We start from the raw sequence: 25,303 nt of genomic DNA, 5'->3' as shown, positions 1-25,303 counted from the left end.
GGCCTATACTGCATGTTGGATAGAAATTTCTTTCCTGAACAATAAGCAGTATCACTCTCACGTAAAATCGTTTTATCTCCACAATTCAATGGCAAAGTGAATTTACTGTCATCTGAGAAAAGTATTCGAATCATATCTTGTTCGGTTCAGCCATAATGAACATGGCACCATTGCAAACAAAAATTTAAATCCTGATTTTAAAATAAAATTTCGCTCAGTGCAAAGCTTTTTGTTGATTTTCAGGTACGAGGTGTATGTGGCTGCAAGAAACGCGTTTGGTTTGAGTAGAGGATCTGTGCGAGCCGTCTTCACGACGACCCCCGAGATGAACCGTACCGAAAAGGCGGAGGAGAAGTATTCCGCATACAACGAGACCGCATGTTGCGTCGCCGCCGGACTCAAGACGTCCTGCCTTGACCTCTGCACCTACAACGTAAGGCTGCCTATTTTTGCTTTTACAGAATGTGCTCGATAAAATAAAAGTCAATGCAAGAAAAATCTTCAAAATACACTTTTATTAAGGAGCTATTAACTAGATAATGTTTAATAGAAATATTGATTGCAAAAGAAAAGTATAAGACACCAACATTCTACAAATCGGAATCTTAACCCCGCTTAAGTATGGAAATATTTTTTTTCTTATAATATTATTTGTGGCTTAATTTTCTTATCAAAATTGCTTTCGTCGTCTTCACGCATTTTGTTTTAAAGTCCCTATTTTAAATTAAAAATAAAGCTACAGTAAAAAAAAAGTATGCTTTAATGAATTGTGGTATCCTCACCATTTTTTTACTATAAATTTCGTAATTCATTATTAAAAGTACTGTGAAATCGCAAAATGAATTTTGTTTTGTTTTGTTTTAAATTCAGATTACGCCACAGTAACATAGAATCAAGATATAAATGAAGTTTATATCTTGAAGTTTACATTAATTAACTTATAAACAAATTCTGGAAATATTAAAATATTGTACCATAATGAAGCTACAGAATTGTACAAAATTTGAGATATTTAGCACAGTCGTCAACAAAGGAAACTGAATACTTCTGTAACTTTGTTACATGCTATCGCATCTTCACAAATTTGGTGTCGATGGAAATAACTGCGGGAGGCAGTTTAGTTAGACAAACTGATTAACCAAGTTAATTAACGCAATTAGTTAACTATTATCTCGAAATATTTCCATTCCGGTTATCTTTTTTTATATATATACTGAATAGGATTGTCTTAATCTCTCAATAAAATTGCATGGAATTCTGAAGATAATTTCAAGAATTAGAGTTTTTTTACCATTTAGTAAATTAATTAACGCTAAAATAAGTAAATTAATTGGCACTTGTTATAGTTATATTTAATGGCTTAATCTTGAGCACTCATTCATAAATTCCTTTAATTAGTTGGAGAATATTTTTAAAATATCCATAAAAGGATTCGCTCAGCATTATGAAACAATCTTCTCTTTCCAATTGCGTTTATGAAAAAACATCGTTTTTGAATCTCTAGTTCGAGATATTATAGCATGATAATGTGCTTGGCTCAGTTCGTCTTAATTACATCAGCGTTACATAACAGAAAAAAATGTCCATCACTCCACCATTCTTACACTAGCAAACTTAACAAATTGGGTACGTGATATCGAGGTCATTGCGCACCTTGGTGGAGGGGGGGGGGCAAGGTAGTTAGAACACCATTCTGCTTTTGAAGTCACCACAGCGACGACAATCCGCATTATGAGCAAGGCATGAACCACATATCTTGCTGCATTTCAATCGGCTCTCCATTCAAGTGTTCTGGAAGCAAATACGGCTGGCTCCAAGGAATAATCACCGAGTATTCCTGCCGCAACATTGACACTTAACCTTTGTTAAAAATTCCACATGAGACATTCCAGAATGCAATTCCTTTTCTTAGTTGATGGAAATATAATTAAAAATAAATATTAATGGTTATCTCAGATTGCATAAATTTTCAATTATTGAGCAAAAATATAATTCGAGTGCAAGTGAGTAAGAATACTTTAATCAACTTTATATACGAGCCTTTAAAGCAGAAGTGTCACAGGAAACACACTGGTAATGCAAGAAAGAAAAATTATTTTAGTTATAGATAACAAAATGAGTTATTTACTGAATTTGAACACATTTTTCTTGAAATATTTCAGTTCGCAGCCACAATACTTTTAATTATGAAAGTTTCAATTTCACAATGTGTAATCAGTTTAGAAATTTTTCACCATTTAAATAGTTTCGTAGCGAAAGTAAACAGTTTTTAATCGATCTATTTAATGATTCTCTAAAACTTGACTTCATAACCGCAAAATAAATCCAAAGATATTAACTTTAATGCCATTTAAACTAGCATGTGAGACATCTATATTCTTCTTGGCACTTTTTGTTTGGCCGTTAGTCACCAAACTTGAGCACCATAATTTGCTCATTTCCATTGTATGGGAAGAAGCTAACTTAGAATAAAAATTTTAATTTATGTCACTCATTCACTAAAGGTCAAGTAACGTCCTTCAACAAGTAAATGTAGATTCTTACAGGAAAATGAAATAGTCTGTTTATCTTACTCTTAAAGAGTCTGTGCTTTTGATAGTCTATAATAAGTATTATGTTTTTATGATCCGCAGATGAAGATGTCCGACTTGCAGTTATTGGCCATCCCCTGCGCCAATCAGCTGGAGATCCTGGTACGATGTGGAGCCGGTGGTAGGGACCATAGCTCTTGTTGCCAGCGTAGAGGCATCCGCTGGGAATGCCTGCCCATCTGCTCTGCTGTTCTGGACATGAGTCCGCAGGCCGTAGTCAGCACGTGCATTGGCGATGCCGGGAAGATAATACAGGTGAGAAATCGCTCTACAGCTACTAGTTAATAAAGGATCATTAGAATTTTTTTCCGTCATACAAAATAACTACAATGATGAAATTGTTCTTATATTAATATCTTTCTTTTATTTTCTTCTATATAATTCTCTAAACAGTTAACTATATTATCTTTATATTACACTTTCTGGCCTTCCCCTGTCAGATATGACTGAAAAGGCTGGCAGATACCAATGGACCAAAGAAACTTCTAAGTTTCTTCCTCGATTTTAAGAAACTATAAATATTCTAACAAAGAAAACTGTAATCTCTTAGCAGTGCATTTATTTTTGATTTTAACTTTAACATGTTTTTTAACGATGCATCGAAGATATGAGCATTATTTTTTAATGACATCATGTATTGAGTGTTTACTTCTGGTTAAGCAAAATTCATTATTATTCTTCAAACCCATTGAGATAAACTAAAAGTTCTGTAGCCTTTGATTCTTTAGAAAATGCAAATATTTACTCAAATATTTTACATCCACCAGACTTCCTTTGGAAAGGATATTTCCATGTTTATGACATTTAAAATTGATTTATAAGATTTTTAAACCTGTAAAAGACTTATGAATCTTCGTGATACGAACATTGAAGGATTAATGTTATAAATCTAATCCAAGAAATTCAGATACTTCAAAAACTCCATTATAATTAGGACTCGATACTATTTTGGAAAAACTCTTTCATTGCTTTGATTTCCTACAGTTCCTCTTTGATCAATTTTCCTATTATTTTGCTTTTATCTGATGATACGTTTCTTATTATTTTGCTGGTCATCAGATATGGCAGCAAAGGCAGTTGTAATTCTATTTCTCTCAGTTGTAACTCCCAGAAAGACTGAATATATGTGAGGTTTCCAGTATGATATTTTTTCAAGATCACATATAAACGCAATCAGGTAGCATGATTATATTTTACTCCTCCTGATAGTCTAAGAGCAAGCAGCTTGGACTTTACAAATCGAAGTTAAAAAAATAAGTGATGAAAAATAAAGATACAAGCTAAACAATTACATTACAATTTTTTGAACTTATTAACAACATTATGAGTAGCTTAGCGTGTGTATATAGCATCCGAACATACTATTTTACCTCCCATCTTATTTGGTTTTAAAAAGTGACATATCAGCAATAAGAAAGATTCCCGTTGGGGTTTCTCCCCCTCATTCCTCTTCGCTATGCCACAAACCCCATATTTATAACTGAATATATCTTTTAGAAGTGCATTCACAATAGTCACTGTTTTAGTATTAAAAAAGTTTTAAAATATTTTTTTTTTGGGGGGGGGGGATTCTAGAATTTTATTATAAACTATGCTAGCCTGCGAAATATTTCTTCTTTTGGCTCATTTCTAAAAACATTTGCCCATTCTACTCTTTTAATCGCACCGAAAAGTGATTCCTCACTTATCGTCTCCAAGCGTTTTTAGGTATTCTTTTTTGTTGTAGTGAAATGGAAATGATCAATCATCTTCTAATAAAAAAAAAGTGGCAGCATATAACAATACTCAGCATTAGGAAATATAATTTAGTTTATATTTGTGTTTGTTCTAATACTCTCCTTTTTTGAGAATAAATCAAAGCGAAACTATGCATTGTCAAAAAAAAGTTATTTTCCCCTCTTCCCCTCAGTGTATGGCCGAAGGAATTGCACAGCTTCCTGAAGCACCGGAAGATCTTCACACGATCAGCGTGCTGCCGACGAGGATTCACGTCAAGTGGAATTACCGCAACACGACGGATGAACCGGTCTGGTTTGAAGTTCGATACACGGAGACACAAGAGAAAATACCGCCCCATCCTTTGGATTATGGATACGTAAGGCTGTTTATATTTTAAAATAAACTTTTCTTCCCGCTTTTTCGTAGGTTAGAGTTAAAACAAAAAGACTATAACAAAATCCCTTTATTAGGAAGCATAGCAAAATTTTATCTGTGCTTCGACAAAACTGTTCGTCAGTTGAAACTTCATAACTAGTGTCGTGACTTTGAATTGTCTTCCCTAGTAGCACACAAATATTATACAATATTGTATAATATTGGGGAATATTGATTAATATCATATAATATCGCACAATGTTGCACAATATTGTGCGACAGGCTGTGCTACCTGGGTTCTAAAAACAGCATATTACTTTAGTAAAACATTTGTGAGCTCGTTGCCCGCAGTGCAACATGATTTTTTCCTTTTTCTAAAAAACGGTTAAAGAAAGAGTTTGATTCTATATTACTTAATTTATTCATTATTGTAAAGTTTATAACTGAATGTATTTATCTGATATGGAATTTCTAGGAGTAGATACCAACTCAAGTATCACTTTCACCATCTAACCGAGGCTCAAAATTATGAGATTCTTTTCAAAGTAGTCCTCGTATAACTTCAAAATAAGAAATTAATCAAATTAAACTAATATTTTATACTCAACGGGTAACATTACCTTACTGAATAGCTGGAAACTCCTGAAAATCGTCCTCTACAAAAACGTGTTGCCAGATGTACTCTCCAATGATTTCTTTTTCTTTTATTTGAAAAAAAAACTTAACTATACTTCCTTTACGAATGTTCCGTCCCCTTTATAAATGACAATTCTTAGCGATAAAAACTTTAGTCTTTTTTGTAATTTTGCATTTGGACAGGCATAGCTCAATACACTTTTTATTTGGGTCATAAAGATACAAAATAAAATTATTGGTTCAGAATTTCACATTCAGCCTTGACATCAATTTTATTTTTAATTACTTTATATGCAAATATTTAAAAAAAAAATAACGATACCTTCGCTGAAGTAAATATAGAACACCGAAATAATAACGCTCACAAAGAATGGTGAGCTATTTAATGCAAAAAGAAATGAATTGCTACTGAATATGATGTAAGAACGCTTCACCATTGATTTTGAAATTCAATATTTTGTTTGAAAAGGCAAGTAATGTGAAGACAGATCCATGTAATGCAAGTTAAAATAATCTTTAAAAAAAGACAAGAGGGCCTTTTTCTTTCTCAAAATCTGCTTAAAGACGACTGGAGAGAATGGAAAGGGCATGAATCTTATTATTCTCTGAGATCAGTTAATTAGTCGTAGATGGATAAAATAGATTTTCGCGAATTCGTATCGTTGCCACTCATGCCAATCCCACTTAAGAAGCCAGCAGATAGCTGGTTACTTCTATTCCCTTCGGTAAATCAGTGCTTTGATCTAACATTTTCCTTGCCAGAATCGAAATCTTATAGTTTTCTTCTAGCTAAATAACTAGCTAAACTCAAATTCCGTTTTATTCTAATGAGGGAATGTAAAGATGAAAATGTAATGTCTAAATTGACTCTGAAGTCCTTTCATGTTACCGGCTCATTTCAAAATTTAAGAACTTTAATCAAACACATTATCAAAGATTTAAACCAAAATTTACTCTATTAATCACGATTGCTGTGTTTCAAAAATTATTCAATTCGTTTTTCTCAATGATCTTAAAAAATCTTTTGCATAAATGCATCATAGTTTTGCATTAACATTATGACACCGCTCAAGTGCAGAAATCAGTTAATCTCACATTAAATAGGGAAATGCATTAAAGTGCTGAAAATTGTTTCATTTCTCGATTTATCTAGATATTATGCAAATTGCCTAGATAATTTGCACATTACCTATTAGGCACACATTAAAGAGTGGAAATAAGATCTTTGCTGGAACAACAGCAACGTTTTTGTACGCTTAAATTAATTGGTTTTTATTTATTTTTTGATATCTAAAGAATCAAGTTAATACAATCGAATAGTAACAAATTAGTTGATAGAATCAATCATCAATTAATTTAAAAACTATAATAAAAAGAATCAAACTGTTTAACATGTTACAATTAAAAAATTTACTTGCGACACAAATTATAAAAAGGTGCTTACTTATTATTACAATCTAAAGATCAATGACAATTTGAATTGCATAGCAATTGGTTTCGGCAATAAGCACATTTATTTGTGGTGCATTTAGATCTGCAATCACATTTTTTGAAACCCTGCTCGATAACAAGGGTTTGTTTTATTGCCGTTTGAGTTAAAGATACTTCTACAGAAGGGACATCTGTTTTTGTTAAAAACCTCTCTTTGTAAACACCTAATTCAGACATCGTATACAATTCTTTTAAAATGTCCGTTTAAGTACCAAGTTTATAAAAACCAGCCTTAGGAAACAAACCTAAGGAAACAAACTTTTGAACTTTAACGATAGGGAAATCGCTAATGAACATATTAGCGGAGTTAAAATGCAGAAAACTCTTGATTCTGCACTTTAACGAAGCAAATCAGTTAATCTGCTGTAATCTGCATTGCTAGCTAATCTGCATAGTAACGGTTTCGATGTTTAACGGTAGCATATTCTTTCAAAATATATTCTTCTGAAAAAAATTAATTTCTCAACACACTTCTGGACTCTCTCTTTTATTTACAAGTTGATTGGTTCTTACATTGTTAAATAATCAGGGTTTCTTTTTCAGGTTGAAAACACGACGGAGAACAATTTTGCTCTGAAAGAGCTCAAGAGCGACGCTTACTACAGCATCTACGTGGTGAGCGTGAACGAGTTCGGCTCCTCTCTGCCGTCGCTCGTTCTCCTCGTTCACACGCCGGAGAGAGACGAGATTTACAACGAAACGATTGAAGGTAATCTCACGATTTATTACGTAATAATTTGAAGGTAATCTCACGATAACTCGAGTCTAATAAAGAACGTCTTTTCTGCCCACCTAATCATTTGCACTTTAGGAAGCATTTTGTGAAACTTTCTAACATTTGGGTGAATTTTTTCCTTTAATATATACTCTAATACGGTTAAATTAACTAAGTTTAAATGAAATGGGTTATAATCATCTATCGGTAGACAATTCTTCATCTATTTCTTAAAAAATTATATTGGATATTTAATAATAAGCAAATGAAAATTATTATTCTCATTTGACAGCAAAATAAAATAAAATTGGGATGATGCAAATATTTGCCAGACAGAAACACTTTTTTAAATTAACTTACGAAATAATTCCCTGTTTTGGATGCACACACTAGTTACAATATTTACTTATAATTATTGAAAGAAAAAAGAAAATTCCTTTATCTAGAATTATTCTCTTAGTCGCGCATTGTTTCATAATTTTGAATAAAATTTCAAATTAATAATAATTAATTATGTATTAATTAATATAATTAATGTATCAATATGTTGACAAAAAAATGCAGATTCTTCTGAATTTTTTTATTTGAATATTTAGAGGATAATAGTAATTAATAAATAAAAGCAGATTCTCATATGAAGTTCTGAAAGAATTTTTCATTGTTTTTTTACCCTCGTAATTCATTGTAAAATGAATGGAAATAGGATGTTCTTTAGTTGATTGTACGTTAAATGATGAAAATTTAGTATCTGTTATTCTTCCCGCAATTTCGTACTTACTTGACTGGCTTTCGCTTCTGTCTTTAACATGATGAGTGTTATTTATTTTACAGCATCACTGGGGCCACCTCATTCGCTGGAAGTCACCCATCAAACAATGGACAGTGTCTCCGTCAGCTGGCGATCTCCCTTCCACGTGCCAGCCAACTCCTCCCTCGCCTACCTGGTTTTCTACAAACCCGTCAATAACAGCGGAGACATCGAAGATTCCCCCCTCAAGGTGGCCACTGTCCTTAACCATTTAACCCTCATTAATCTGACAGTGAACACCCAATATGCCGTCGCTGTGCAGGCAAGAACTGGCCACCAGGAAAGTCCTTTGTCCGAGATAGTACTGGCATGGACCGATCCGGCTATTCCAGCTTTCGTCAATCCCCCCGTTGTTGTTCCCCCTGAGCCCATAGTGGAAGGTGCGAACGTGACTCTTCTCTGTGTTGCAACAGGCATGCCCGTGCCCGTCGTGTCTCTGTTCCTCAATGGGCAGCTCATGGTGCAGCAGCAACAGAGTCACGTGGCGCTCGTAGTGCCTAACATTCAGCACAATGTGACTAAGGTGGATTGCTTTGCAGACAACGGGCTAGGGCAAGGGGCGCAGAGTTCCACCTCTCTGGAAGTGAGTTGTAAGTATTTTGAAATATGAAATTCTAAATTATTTTATTGCATAACGATTCCTCTTATTGGACATGAAGCATTGAAATGGGAACACAGAAGATTTCAGAAGGAGAAAAAAGAAACAATTTTTGAATTTAATACGAACTGAATTTAAAAATAATTTTGAATTTAATACGAATTTAATTTAATAATAATTTTGAATTTAATGCGAATCTATCATTTAGATGTTAAACCTGTGTACCAAATCTTATTTACATGGTTCTTTGGATTTTGTAGCTATTGAAAAATGGCCAGATAGATAAACTTCATGTGAATGAATTTTGCTTAAAATTTTTATAGAAATTTACAAATTTAGTCATAAGTCCACAGACAAAATTTTATCCGCCTATCTCAAAGCGTTTTTTAGTTATCGCGTCCATACACAAATTGACAGACAGACATAATCATGCAAAATATATGTTTTTCGGATTCAGGAAGGTCTGAAACGAAGAGATTCGTCAAAATTTCGAGTTTGAATTGACGATTACAATATTTTGTATATGATAAAATAAAAATAAAATATTACATGTTGGAGTAATCGTTGTTAATGTTTTTACTGTTATCGCACAATTCAGTATTTATTGGAAGATAAATTGTACACAAATCTAGGCTTATTACAAAATTCCTATTATTGGAGCTTTGAATTTTTTAAGCAAGTGCCAAGAGTTTGTGTTAGTCAGCAAGAATTGAAGGTCTATCAATGCATATTAAATATATTTGAAGAAATTGCAAATATTTTTTTTCAGTTAAACGCAAACAGTAACATTTTATGATAGAGAGTCGGAAATGATCGTTTGATTTTTCATTTACGTTGGAAGAAAAGAACATCATTTGCTTTTCTTAATTAATATTGAACTTAAGATCTTATCTGTTGCTCACGTAAATATATCACTTATAACTATTAATTGAAATAAAAGAGAATTTATCATTTTTTTTTCTGCACGTGTATTAACTGCATTCCATTGGCGAACTTTAGACTTAACTACGTGTCATTGGTGAACAAAGTCTACGGACTAATATGGTATCCTTGGGGATTTTTTCAGCGATTAATCTGTATTATGTGGTTAATAAGAGCACCTATACTTGCGTTATGTTATAACAATTGTCTTTTTTATTACAAGATTTTTAATGCAGTGTACCCTCAGTAAGACGATAAATATAAAACTCAAAGGCCATGAAAGCTCTGGAATAACGAGATTCGTTAGAAAAAATTATATATATTGAAAAGAACTAAAAAATATGCAGCTTCTGGAAAATTTTAACGATGATCATTTATATATAGTGCTGCTATAAAATCATTTCCCTTCTTTATTTTTGTTTAATTAGTTTTATTGAAGTCTTTAATCTTTTGACGACGTACATTTAACCAGTTTCAAAGTATTGAAATGAAATAAATGTAGAAGTTTTATTTCATATTTTCCAAAACTGGCAATAGAAGTGGTTGATGTTAGAAACAGAAAAATTTGGCATTCACAAACATTTATTAGTCCCTAACTTCTAAGATATTGCAACTATTGAAAAACTTTAAACACAAAAGTTATTTTTCTTAATGAAGGGTTGATTAGACTAATTACTTTTTTTTTCTTTCTTCAATATCAAGAAAATTATAACGAAATGAAAATGTCACATTTCCACCATTTAGACCCCTCTCCCTCCGCTTGAAGATATATGGCCCATTTACGAACTTATTTGAGTTTTTTACACTTCTTGCAACATATTCCAAGCCGGTTAAAATCCAAATAAAATTACTCTAGTTATCTTCTTAACAAGGTAAAATGGACAATAGGTAGTCTATCTATAAGGAATCTATTTAAATAACACAACAAGCCATACAATATGCAAGTGAGCAACGGCAAATAAAATTATATGAGTTGATAACGAAAGATTTTTTCTTTAAAAACGCATTTTTCTATTTTTTAAATAACAAAAATAAAAATGCGTTTGCTCTTACACACATTTAGTAACAAACAATTTAAATCTATAATTCGGTTTGAATTGAAAGAATTAAAATAAAAGCTACAAAATATTTCTAGATTTTCTCATGTTTCTTTTTTCTTCTGATGGTACCTTGATTAATTTGAAAGTGAAGCTACGAGAACCATCCTTACTCTCACCTGGTTAAATAAACTTGGATGCGACTCAGATGTTTTAAAAAATAATAGTAGAGGGAAACTTAACTAATTTTAAATATCGTATGATGTGCAGTAGAATTCAGTATTTATTCAACTCATCATATTAACCTTAAACTGTCTACTCCGAACAACCCGGAGGCACACGGAAAAATTTGAATGACCGGATAGCCGCAGAAGCAACACTGGCGGGAACTGTGGTTGAGTTCTAAGGGCCACGGTGCAACCCTTCTTTTGAAGAATACATTCTATCATCGATGAGAGGAGCCAAACCCCCACCTTTTTCTTTACCCACTAGGGTAATGAGAACAAACCACCATGCCAAAAGCTTCACAACCTCAATTGCGAAGAGCCCCCGGGGTGATACCCTTCATATTAATAACAGACAATGAGGAACGAAGATGCGCAAAAATATATATGATGTAACCAATTTTTTTAATGCAGTTGAATCAAGTGATCATATTTCGAGTTCTATTCAACCATAGACATATTATCTTACCGTCAAATTCCTTTTCCACTCGCAATGGATTCCAAAAATAAATTGTATCTTCATTTGACGACTGAGGAACTGTCTCTGACTGGACTCATTACGTGTACGATATGAATCTTAATCACAACAATATTTTCTTTTCCCTACAGTCATGCCTCATGTGGAGATGATGGACAAGCGCATCCCAGCCGAAGAAGGTAGCATGATCACTATCCGCTGTCTGGTCACCGGTCATCCAGAACCAAGGGTACTGTGGTACAGGGACCGAAAGCTGAGAGATCCTCTGAAGAAAGGTCAAGACTACGATTTCAGTATCAAACCGAGCAAAGAAGTAAGAGTAAAACTTTTCTTCATATAATAGCGAATTCGATGGCTCATAGCACTTGAATACGGACTCCAAAGATATTCTTCATTTTTCATGAAAACATACATTGATTTTAAAAATCAAACAAAAAAAGAGCAACAAAATGAAGACCTATAAAATATTTGGCATATATCCTCTGATAGCACATCTGTAAAACCTAGAATCATATTCATCCTAGAATAGTTTTCTAAGTAGCCATTCGTCAGAACAAAAACGATTTCCCCCCCCCCCCTTACTTTCTAGGTGGCCACACTGTTTTGTCTTTAAAGAGATATTGCAAGTTACAAATACTTCGAGAAGCTTTGTTCTTAAAAATAATAAAATAGCTCAGATGGGAGTTAAGTAAATTTTTCGTTTCATCAGCAACCTTTATGCTTTGTAAGATTATAGTCAAATTAATTTTGCATTTTAAGAGGATTAAGAATTTTCTTTAAAAAAATTTAAATGATATGAATTTTTAAATTTTAAGATGATGTAAAAATTCTTTTGGTGCCGCAATATTTTTTTAGGTTTTATTAAAAGTGTTTCACATTGTTTTTAATTGAAATCAGTTATTTATTGAATTTTTAAGTAGCAAAAAATTAAAGATAATTATCATCATTTTTATCAGTTAAAATTATTTCTGTGTATTTATTAATCATGCATTATTTATGAATACTATTTATATTTTTTTAATTTGATTTTTTTTTCTCGTGAATCTTTTATTTCCTGTTAGATAATGTTAGCCTTTTGCATTAGAAAAAGTAATTAGATGCATGATGATAGAATGAATGCAAGGGCTCATTTCACAGTTTATAAAACTTAGAAATGATAAACTATAAATTGATTGTCCACCGAAAAATTCATTTATGACTTTTTTCAATTTATGGAGGTGCCTTCCTTAACTCTCGAAACAAGAAATGTCCAACTGATTTATTGTCAAGGATAGGATCTGAGAGGAGCTATCTGAGTGCAAAGAGTGATGACGTTGCCTATAAATCAAATTTATTATAAGAAATTCACAATAAAAATTTCAAAAACTTGTGCTGGAATGCTATGTAAACAAAAAATGGAGAAAATATATCCTTTCCTCTGGTCTTTAACCTCTAATTTTCAACTGTCTGACATTACGTCAAGCGAATGAACTAGGCTTTGTCTTTTAATAATATTTGATAGCAATCTATATATGTTCCCTTAAACAGATGCTTCCATAGTTAAATTTACATGCAATATTCATTGAACTACGGTGCAGTGGTTATGAACCCAGAAACAGCTCATAGTGCGAAACGAAAGCACTCAAACGCACTGTTCGTTCATCCTAAATTGTTAATTTGTGATTCTAAATGACTCAATTAACAGCTATAGAGAGATTAATTAAGAATAAGTACTGTACTTGCAAGTTGCATATTGAAGCGACCTAGATTTTTTTAAGACCAAATTGACAAAACCAATTAGCCTGAATAATCTTCTGAACTATGTGCCTAAGCAATGCACGATGCAGTTATTTTTTCCAATTTGCCTGCACTGCCCGTCTTATTTTACTGATTCAGCCAACTAACTCGGCTTCGCATTGTCCATACTCATCTCACACATAAACATCTTCTGTTTGGTGAGCGATTTCCCATCTGCATTGCATGTCATATTAATTTGACTGTCATTCATATTTTATCCGAATGTCCAATTCTCAATCCCCGTCGATTACATTTATTCGGACATCATCTTGAAACATTCGTGAATTGGTGGGAGAACATGCCCATCCAAATCTTTTCACTTTCTTGAAAGAGATTAGAACTTTTTCATCTTATTTAACCAGGAACAATTTTATCTCCAAATTTCTTAGTTTTTGCAAATTTTACAAATGCAATTGCAAATTTTTTTAACTTACTAGAACTTTACTGTATGTTTTTTATCTTCAACCATATGTTTGGCACAGCATAGCCAGATATGACTCTTGTGCCATAAAACCCTAACTAACTAAGTAACTCAGCCAATAATTCATAAAGAGCTTTTATTTTCCCCCTTTAGAATTTGTACTCGTACACGGCAAGCCTGACTATCCAGCATGTTTCCACCTCCCATGAAGGCCAGTACTTCTGCTATGCTGAAAACCAGCTCGGAAAAGACACTGTCTTTGTGAATCTTGATGTCTTGCCTAAATTATACAGCAATGCTTCTGGTAAGTAACTTCGAAATAGGTTTCTAATGAAAACAAATTTCTCTTAATCCTGTCTTTTCTTTAATACTGGGCTAAATTATTGGCTTAGTATTATCATTTTGTCGAATTCGCTTTGATAATGTTGAAACTATGCATAAAACTGTGGGTGTTTTTGTTGGGGGGGGGAGGGATTTTACACTTTAATGCACCGTAGGGACACTTTCCACTAGGCAGCAAAACCGTTTTGATAAATTTGAGCGCCCTGGGCTAGAATAATTTGGAACTCCATGAAAACCAATCCTTTATGGACGAGCGAAAGTACCTAACTAATAGCGCAATATTTTTTTTATATATAACATTGTATAATGGCGATTCAGGAACCAAATACGGTGCAATATAGGAATACAGTGTTAAGTTACCTACTTTATCTTTGTTAATATAAATAAATTTCATAATAGTTTTGGATTTTCTCACTTATTTTTTCGGTAATATTTATAAACTAATATATTTAAGGAACATTGCAAAATAGATGACTGACTTGTTCAATCCCTAATCATATTTTTACTTTTAAAGTATATAAAATTACTAATGAATAAATTATTCAATTATTCAAAATTAAAATAAAATCAGTTTATCAAATTATCGCACATCTCGCGCTTTCAGCTCATTCTATAAAATCTTCTAGCGCTTTTGAAACTCCATCGTACACTTCATTATTGTCTCACAAGTGCAGCATATTTCAGAGAGGAGATTACAAAGTCAATCCAGGGGGGAAAAAAATCTTCCGAACATCACAACTTGTCTTCGTTATACATTACAGTCATAAAAATATCAAAATCTATTGAGAAAGTGCTTACTGATTCCAATTCAAATTCGTGCATTTGTTCAAAAGTACACCTATTTTTTTTTTTTTTTCTTTTTGTTTAGAACTTCAGTAGGATCAATTAATTCGAAAATTATAACTTTTAGAGATTCTGACACTGACTCAATATTTTCCGCTGACCGCAAACTTTCCTCACATTATCTGAAAACTAGTTATCCGCATAAACACGATCACAGGAACAGAAAGCGGGTGGATTTCTTCCGTGCTGGATGAAAATGATCTCGAAACGCCCACTATAATAATTTAACATTCATACACTGTATTTTATTCCCCAGCTCACGTTCTTTCCTTTCTCAACATGGGATAAATACTATTAGCTGAAAAGTAGCAATGCTTTATCTTTCAGATGAAAAATCATTAAAGATAATTAATTGCGTTCTCCTAAAAAAATTTTTTTTTTAATTTTGATGTCTTCAAATAGTTTTTTAAAGCAATGAAAGAAGAAAGCGATTAGATTGATATTATCAATACATTGCAAACTGTGAAATATGAAAAATAATGTTTTTCATTTGAGATTCAACCTCTAGTACTTTTTAGACATGATGCATATAGTGACAATGTCCTGAATCTGGGCTCCCTTACAAACTGCAAAAACCGCAGTCGTAATACGTATAATCACCGCATTTCGGAAAATACCTCATTTCAAAGGCGGACAACAGCAATGTAAGATGCCGGAAGCTAGCGGAAACTTTGTAAATCAATGACATGCATTTGAGTAAAAGATATTTTTAGATTATTTTTTACGTTATTTCAATCCAAGACCATTTTAGGAAAGCTAATAATATAGAATATCTGATAATATAATAAGAAATTAATATCATTTCGGCACATCCGTAAAATTAATTTATCACTTACATATCTGTATTCTATTATCTATCTCTTATGATAACCTTTCAAATTGGCGAATTTGAAAATTTTTATATGTGAAAATTATTGACACATCTCAAAATGATCGCCTAAAACTGACTTTCCATTTTCAGCGTGTTGCCTGGAGAAGAAAGTGAGTGAAGAATGCCGAGACGCCTGCAGCGTAGACATCGACATTCAGCAAGCACTTTCCGACCCCAAGTGCTTCAAAGATCTCGATAAACTTATGTACTGCGCCGCAGGTAACTTCTTTATTATCAAGGAAAAGAAAAAAAAAATAATTAAAACGACCTTTCAATATTGTATTGCGTATATATACATATTCTAATATTATACATGATTTTTTTCCTATGTTTTGATCATTTTTAAGATCTATACTGCAAAATTGTAGCATCCCAGTCTGCTTTTTTTTTAATGCCAATGTATCATTTTTATTATTTAATTTCTATATTATATATATAATTATATATAAATATATATAGTATTTATTAATTTTGCATACTATATACCTCGAAATGATGTGATAAATATTTGGACTTAGAAACCTGATCTGTGTATTTCTTTTAGACGGGAGCGACCACCGGAAGTGCTGCCGCGACAATGGCATTCAGCGCAGCTGCCTTCGCTGGTGTCAGGGGCGACCCATCATTAACACGCAGCTGTGCATCCTACACGCCTCGAAGATCGTCAGCTGCTTCGAGGAAGGAAAAGGTGAGCTGTCTCGAGAAATTCAAACAATTTCTTTTTCTCCCATCCAAATATTATTTCTTATTGCTCGCAATCTAGAAGCGTATGTGTGAGCAACAAATTTTCCTCTCAAATTAATATCATTTAATTTCATTTAGTTATATGTATTATTAACAATTTTATTGGAGCAATTCAACAAAAATAGTCATCTTTTTTACTGTATCCATGCCTTTATACCAAATTGTCTCACCAGCCGTCCTTCCCGGGCCCCCTACAAACATACAGTATCGCAGAGTGGGAAACGACCTGGAGATCTCGTGGGATACGCCGCAGAAGAACCCCAAAGTCGTCCAGTGGTATAAAATATTCTGGAGACCTGTTGGATCTCGAGTTATGTACAGGGTAAGCAGAAGAGTGTTTTTATTTTTTGCACCGACTTTTATTTTGTATCACCAAATGATCACCAGAAGTTGATAAATCAACGAAAGCTATCACACTAAAGGGTTAACATGGATTATTAGAAGATATCTGAGTTATAAGGCAACCATAAACCGCTATTCCAAGCTGGCCGAACACACACGAATAAATCTAAATGATCGGACCACTGCGACAATGGACTAACGTTGAGTCCTAATGGCCATCATCGGCCATAGTGCGACCCCTGACATAGGAGACAAGTATCGTCATTAGCAGAGGGTAACTGACTCCACACCATTTCTGTACCTACCAGGGCGGCGAATTTTCATCTTTCTCTTCAACTCAAGCCTAATGTAATTTAGAATGATGAACGTCTCGCTATAAAACTACAAAAGGACGATTTTGATACGATATCAGATGACGAGGGAAATACCTGAACTAACGCTCATATTCACTCAATACCAACGAATGTGTCTAATAAATACTGAAACTGAAGTGATAAAAATTTTATTTAACAAAAAAAAAAAAATAATCAAGGGAACATACCTCTTCTCCTACAAAATATTTTTCATTTGCAGCAATATACTTATCCTAACTCCGTTTCAGTTGTTCAAACATTGTTAGAAGTAACCTACCTCATCGTGGTGCTCTAACCGCACGACCATTTTGTATTTTGTGAACAGGAGCGAATTCTAATGCGTAGAGAGGCTGATCTAGTTTAGCAGACGGCCTCTCTATTTTATGGCAGTATATATTGAATATGTAAGAATTCGGAATAGCTTTCTCAACAGCAAATGCTCAATCCAAATACGTTTATCTCATCGGTTGAAAGACAGTCACGAGATGTTCCACGAATGCATTGAACTGAGTCGTCTGCCCTTGACTCTTACGAGAATAATAGACAATCCATTAAAAAAAACACCCCTTTTCTGTCTGCGCAAGTCTCAAAGTTTTGATGTTAAATATTTAATATCTCTCTTGCTGACAAGAGCAAAAGAAACAAACAAACAAACAAAAAAAAACTCATTTTCAGATATTCAAGAAGCTTCCACATGTTGTCCCCAACAATACACATAAAAACGCCTTAATTTACGTACGATGATCAAACTCATCATTTCCAGTCCCGAAACCGTAAATCAGATCTCTCATTCAAATCTGAAAAATGCTGCTTCAAATGAACCGAAAGGATATTTGAGTAATTCTTTCCCTACAAATGTTTACCTTCTCTTATTGAAGCGCGATTACAAATATTTACATAAATACACTTCACATTTTGTTGATATGAAAATTATAAGTTACTCTAAAAAGTAAATAAATACATGTCAAAAATTATTTCTGGTTTGGAAATATACGATATTTTACATTATTTCTATTGAAAAATGCATCTATGTGTCATGCGAAGTAGATTTTGTTTAACACGAATCACAAATAAAATATCTTTTTTTGATTTGAAATTTGATTTGTAGATTGTAATACAACGGATTTCTTTCTTGCGCACAAATAATTTTAGAGTTATTTTGATTGTCATTGCATTAAATTCAATTTTCGCAATTCATTTTTCGCAGGAAACAGAAACTCAACAAAAACCTTCGGAAAGATTTTGATTAAAACCGCTGAATCTGAATAAAGAAGTTCAGAGCTCTAGCATGCACCGACTCATTTTCTTACAATAAACGAAAACACTGATAGCCAGTAACATGCACTTATTTAAATCTCTCATCGTAGTAATATAAAAATCAAAAATTAAATTATGAAACTGTTTTCAGTACTGTTACAAGAAGAGCAATTTCTGTGTTGTTGGTATTATCGTTCATCTGACAAATGTAATATCATTTAATTAACCCAAAATATTATATCCTACACTGAAATGTATTTGAAATACGACAGAAAATCAAGACGAAATAATAATGATCCGTTTCTTCATGGTTCAGCGTTTTTTATTAGTCAAAGGGTTTTTTCTTTTAAATTTTAAATCAGCAAAGACTCATCGCAAGAATGGATGACTTTGGAAATACATCTTAAAAGATGCTTAAGAAAACGGCATGATATTGCCACTATTCTTTACGACGTATGCCCCATTTTCAATTTTTGACGTTATTGTTTCAGAACCACACGAAGCAGCGCTCTATCTCTCTGCACGACCTGGAGTCTGGAACCACCTACGAGGTCGTCGTGAAAGCCGGAAACCACTACGGAATAAGTCTGCATTCGGAACCACTGCTCTTCACAGTTGCAGGTACAAAATGATGTCATTGGACATCCGAAACAGTTAACCAAAATCTATTTATTAGAAAAACTAATTTATTTTTAATAGATAGAAAATGAAACAGTAAAATTCTTTTAAAAAATATTGCCATGTGATTTCTTACACGAAAAAAAAAATGTCTATTCTTTTTTTAATAATAATAATATGTACCAAAAAAATGCAGAATGGAATTAATCCATTTAACGTCATGTCATTATCACATGACAAACTTAACCACATGCTGAATTTTGAAGTACAATTGAGTATCCTACAAGATGCACAGAAATCTCAAAAATTCATCGCTACGCTTGACGTGAATTGATTCTATTTTTCTTTAAAACCCAGAAATTTAATTCAAACACTGATAAATGCTGGTTTCAGATAAGGATGAGGGAATTGCAAGTCTACCACTGTTCAATTTCGCACTAAGAAAGAGGAGGAGAATTGTTTCTTAATAGGCAAATGCGGCTCCCTCCTTATGGCAATCATTATTTGAAAAATTTAACATTTCTTTCGCAATATATTTATCAATCTCTTCTTATTTAAAAAAAAAAAAGTGCATAATATTCAGAAAATAAAATATACGAACCGTAAGTAAAAAAAAATATAATTTTAATGAAAAAATAAAAAAAATAATTAGATTCATAAAATTAATATAAAAATAGTTTGAATTAATTCTTTAAAAATGCATTGGACGGAAAAGCTAACATGAAAAGATGGACCAAAAATATTAGAAAAATAGCTTTAAAAAATTAAAGAAACATACTTATGAACCTTAGAAAACAAAAATGCCAGTATTAGAGAAAGGATTAAAATTTGTTTTTCTTTGAATCTAAATTAATTTTCAACGACTTTTGATGTTGTCGTTTTTACTATATAAACATATATTGCTCTGAACAGATTCTTTTTCCTGCGTATCATTGTTAACAGCTTTCATAATAATAATAATTTACGATGGAGGAAGTTACCACTCAAATCAGAATTATCATCTGGCCATTGTCGAATCAGGTTTTGCATCTACCAACTAGAATCAAGAAAAGAGATTCCTTTTTACTGTTTAAGAAGATGACTCTGAAATGAGCCAACAACTCCGTTTCTTTCAGTTAAGCATACTGAATTTTTACCTGTAGAAAAACATTTATATATTTGGAGTTTTTGTCATCCATTTCAGACTCCATCAATCCCGTGGCTAAGACGACAGCAGCTGTGATCGGGACGGTCATTTTCCTCATCCTGATTGGCGGCTTGGGAATCTTCTTTTACCAGCGATCACGTCTCATGAAGCCACCGCCCGGAATTTCACCCGGAGTATCCTTTGAGAATCCCACTTACATGAAAGATAACCTACCACAGACCCATGTAAGTACGCTCTTCTTTTTAGCGCACAAGTTCCGAAAACGGACATCTGAGCGCAAGGAAGTGAGATGCCTAAAGCAATGTTTACACCAGGCCAGCTATTGCGCGTAATAGGAGGTTACGTGATGTTCCTCTTACTTCAGGAACATCACGTAAAACCAATGGGACAATGGCAAATGTTTGTCTTATCGGGCAACTATTTCTCTTTGAGGCAACGTGATTTTCCTGAAGTACTGTTCGTCAACGGATTTAGAAACGACCACATTTCGACGACTCCATCTCATTAAGGGGCAAGACGCGGAACGATGAGTGCATTTCCGGTATTCCCTTTGACCTTGGATTGCCCCTATTAGATATTTACATTTACAGATATCTCCTCCTTTGATTTTTCCTTTCACCCCCATTTTGACGAATTAAACCTATGCTAACGCATGCGAGTAGGCGTCACCTTCTATAGAGCGCAACAGCTGGTATCGTGTGAACGTTGCTCAAAATTCGCACCTTCCGGTTTTAGTTATTCATGCAAGTGGAAGGTCTCAACCCTTTTTCAATATCTCATATACTTGTAGCTTCTCAAGAAAGAGTCGCAAAGGACGTTCCGAATATTCCTGTTGCTCAGTTTTCTCTACCTTCGTGGTTGTAAGAACTCTTTCGAAATTTCGCTAAATAACAAATGGATTTCTAACTAGCAAGAAAATTTTACTCGAAATTTATGGAATATAATGTACTCTGTAGAACACAACAGCCAATAGTACGGTTTCAGAAATCAAACAAATCCTTGAAATTATTTAAAAGGCCAAGTAAACAATTGTTTAGAAAAACCAAGACCCAGCTTCTTTTTTTTTTTTTTAATTTATTATTTACAGAATAATTTCATTCCGTATTTTTACTAGATTTACAAGAGCCATATGCTCCAATTTATTAAAACTTTAATCAGTTTAAATTTGAAAATATTATTCTTAACGAAGTTTTATGTTCAAGAATCTGTTTCCAAATAAAGGCGATCCTTTTTATATATATATATATATACAGTTGGCTAACCGATTCCAAAACAACAGCGCTGACAGAATAATTAAGCGACAAAATCGCATTGTATCTCGGACTGTATCGGACAGACATTTTCCAAAAGTGTGTTTTTCGAACTCGGAGAAGTCTAAAACGTGGAGATTTTTGAAAACCTCGAGCTCGAATTTTTTGACAATTACTATACTTGCTATACTACGTAAATGAGAAAGTAAAAATTCAATAACACTGATTCATCTAAAATATTTACTAAATTTTCAAAAAAATTCAGGAAAAACTTAACATTTTCATTTCGTTTATAAATAGTTTATGGTCAGCTTTGAAAGGCAGTGCATGGATTTTAAATTTTAATATTTTGAATCATTTTTAATAGAGAATCAATTTTATGAAATCTTTCAAATTTGAAAGTGTTTATTGATTAGAATTAAAATATTTTAATTTTTTTCAATTACATCAGGATATTTTTTTGATTTCTAAATAAGATGGCCAAATTCTTAAATTTATATACTTGAATTTCACAATTCACACTTAAAAAAAATTAATTAAACCAAACTGTTTGCCAAAATATTTAAAAGTTTCACGATATTTTAAACATACGAAAAGGAATTTTTAAATTATAATGATCAATCAGTAAAAGTCATTTTGCTCTAAGCTTTTAATATTGCTATGAAATAATCAGAAAAATTTCAGAATGAACCAAAATTTTTGGAATTAATATTTGACTTATTGCTCTTCAAATAAATTTTCGAAGCACATTTTTTATTGCAATTTTTATCAATAAAATCGAACAAAATTACTGAAATTATATAGTTTTAAAGCATTATGACTGGTAAACATAATGATGTACTTAAATATAAATATGATGCTTTTAGAGCAGATGTCAGTAACATTTTTTTTCTCCCCACATCAAATCATATTTACTAATACAAATACAAATACAAATAATTGGTTGCAGTCATAAATACCAATTTGAATTATAAAGTATGTTTTAAAATTGAACCTACGAGTCCTTATTAAAATGAATTAACTTTTGCTTTGTTTAAAGAAAGCATCTTAAGATTTACAGGAATTAAATTGATTTTTTTTAATTATTATTCACGCTTTTAGCGATCAATGATGACTTTTCTTCAAAAGAAAGGATTTAGATTCTAATAAGAACATTAAAATGTGCTAATGATTTTCACGATATATTGTTCAAATTTTTTACTTGAGTTCAGATTTTTATTTTTGTTAAATGTATATTATTAACTTAGAAACAACCATGCTTATGCATTAAAACTGTAGCAAATTATCAACCCTTACTTTCAGTGTGCCCTAACCAGCTTAATCAATCTCTAATTTCATTTCAATGCAATATATATATGTTCTGCTAATTATTCATGTATATCAATGAGAATCATTGTAAAATCAATGACTAAATCTGAAGTGTTTGTTTAAAGGCAGACAAATTTAAAACCAATTCTAACAACAAGTATTTCAGTTCTATTCTTTTTCACTCACATTGTAAAAAGTTGTTTTTTAATTCTACATTTCTTGCCTTTTTGAGATCATTTTTTTTTTTTTAGAAAAACTTTTATACAATAAAGCATTGCATTCAATATAACTAATTTTAAAAGGCAAAAACTATTAGATATTCCAAACTCTTGGTAATTTAATGAGTCAATTAACCTGAGATCAATGCACATGTATTTTACATTAAGCTATGATATCATATTTAAAAGAATTCACCAAGTACATAAAGTGATAGTGTGACTCATTTGACATGCATGAACATCAATCAAATACCTCCAATTTGAAACTATGATTTAAAAGTAGTGATTAGAAGCTGTAATTCAATTCAAGAGTGATTTAGAAAGTTTTGAGAATCAGTAGGGAAGATACCAATAACTCAATATCTAAATGCATAAATCAAAGGCATCTCAAAACGAGAAAGAGTATAAACATAAGCATTTTAAAAGATTTGAATATGATTGCATTGTTTTTGTAAGCAACTAGAAACAATGCTATAATTCAATAATTTGAGTAACAAAACTATGTTTAAGGAAAATTGCCTATTTATATATAAATTTTATAATTCATATAAATATATATTCATTTTATTAATATTATATATTCATTGTTAATTAAAACTTTCTATGCAATTTTAACTTAGATTAGTTACTTTATCTAGTTATAAAATTCACTAAATGTCATTAATTGGATTTTAAGAGACTATTTCATATTATTAATAATATATAAATGTTATTATATAAATACTGATAATAACATGTTTCTACATATTTCAAAGATTTGAATAATTTAGCAAAAGATCTATAATTCCAATGAAACCTTGAATATAAATTTGAGGTTGTTCAAATATTTATAGAATGCATTACTATAAAATAAATAGCAATTGGACCACTTCAATATGAAATATTTCATTAAAATTTTCTAAATATATTTACATCATTACTTTCTTTTATTTCACTGATCATCTTTATCTTTTAATTCTTATCAAGTAAGTGTACACAAATTTGCATGCATAGATGAGGTTTAAGAATCTTGGGTAAAAGTTTGTTCATTCTTGATAACTGAAATTCACTTTATATGGAATTTTCTTTGCAATACTCATATTTTAAATATGATATATTAAAAAAGTTTCCCATTGTTCTAATTAAATTTAACAAAATACAAACAATTGAGTCAAAGCTTCTTTTCACAGAACAGTCCCACAGGGGCAATAGCTGACCATCAGAATGGCGACACCAAGAGAGACAATTCATCAAAAGCAGATTCTTCCACCTCTTAAGTGAGATAAAGCCTGAAAGCTGAGGAGACGTAAAGAGGAAAGGCAGAACAGCAAACAACCTTCTAGAGGTCAAAACAGTGCCTGCAACAAGCATGTAAATTGTAAACTAAAAATGTATATAAAAATGTGAATGTAGCAAAGCTATGGCCATTCAACAAGAACAGACAATTTTTATTAAGATGACTGAAACCATCTTAATAAACATAAAATTCTGTTTAGAAAGAACTGAAGTGAAAATTGTGATGTAATTATGAAGAATATTTAAACACAAAAAAACTAATTCAATCTAATTTTAAAAACTAAATATTTTCTGCGTTTATTATTTTGTATCAAGAATAGATTTATCAAAAATACGTGAAAACAAATTTTAATCCATTTCTAGTGAAATAAATAAAACAATAACAGAAAGTTTATTTTTTTTAGTTGAAAATGACAAATGTTGGCTTTAAAACACATCCTAGATTTAATTTTACACATGTACTTCAAAATGTTTATTATATATGCCAAATTAAGATTTTTCTTTAAAAAAAAGCACGAAATTCTCTAACAATTAATTGTTACATGTGTAACACAAACTTAAAAAAAAAAAAAAAATTACAATATTTTTTCTAGTCAGTAAGGCAGAATGTAGATTGAACAAAGAATATTTCTCTAAAAGAGTGTAAATTATGAAACAATTTTATATATGCATGAAAATTTTTCAGAAAAGTCAATACTTAATTGTATATTAATGCTAATGATGTGTAAACAAATTTTTACATGAACTGTAATGTATTCAAATGTAAATAAATATGTTCTAAAACAATGTGTTTCTTTTTCAATGCAGATAGAAGGAAACAGAATGTTGCAATAAAATAATTAATCACACAAATATTGAAACAAAAATAAGAAACATCTTGCTTATTAAACTACAATATGCCACATTCAAATATTTCATTTTTCCCAGACACGCATTAAATTATAT

The 25,303-nt window shown here is 31.9% G+C and overlaps 1 protein-coding gene across 1 annotated transcript in view; it reads left to right on the top strand.

The window, feature by feature from the left end:
- Window positions 1–24,890, top strand: part of LOC129971278 (Ig-like and fibronectin type-III domain-containing protein 1) — a 111,196-nt gene extending 86,306 nt beyond the window's left edge. The window contains exons 14-26 of the mRNA XM_056084899.1: window positions 244–433; window positions 2,634–2,846; window positions 4,501–4,686; window positions 7,356–7,521; window positions 8,359–8,925; window positions 11,725–11,906; window positions 13,944–14,094; window positions 15,937–16,065; window positions 16,391–16,534; window positions 16,764–16,912; window positions 19,034–19,163; window positions 20,344–20,531; window positions 24,253–24,890. Of these exons, the coding sequence (XP_055940874.1) occupies window positions 244–433; window positions 2,634–2,846; window positions 4,501–4,686; window positions 7,356–7,521; window positions 8,359–8,925; window positions 11,725–11,906; window positions 13,944–14,094; window positions 15,937–16,065; window positions 16,391–16,534; window positions 16,764–16,912; window positions 19,034–19,163; window positions 20,344–20,531; window positions 24,253–24,339 (2,482 nt within the window). The 3' untranslated portion in view covers window positions 24,340–24,890. The remainder of the gene's footprint in view (window positions 1–243; window positions 434–2,633; window positions 2,847–4,500; window positions 4,687–7,355; window positions 7,522–8,358; window positions 8,926–11,724; window positions 11,907–13,943; window positions 14,095–15,936; window positions 16,066–16,390; window positions 16,535–16,763; window positions 16,913–19,033; window positions 19,164–20,343; window positions 20,532–24,252) is intronic.
- Window positions 24,891–25,303: the final 413 nt, after the last annotated feature.

The sequence above is a fragment of the Argiope bruennichi genome, chromosome 6, assembly GCF_947563725.1.
Source record: "Argiope bruennichi chromosome 6, qqArgBrue1.1, whole genome shotgun sequence".
Classification (NCBI taxonomy): domain Eukaryota; kingdom Metazoa; phylum Arthropoda; class Arachnida; order Araneae; family Araneidae; genus Argiope; species Argiope bruennichi.
Note: the sequence above shows the minus strand (reverse complement) of the source record. Positions and strands in the feature narration are given on the sequence as shown.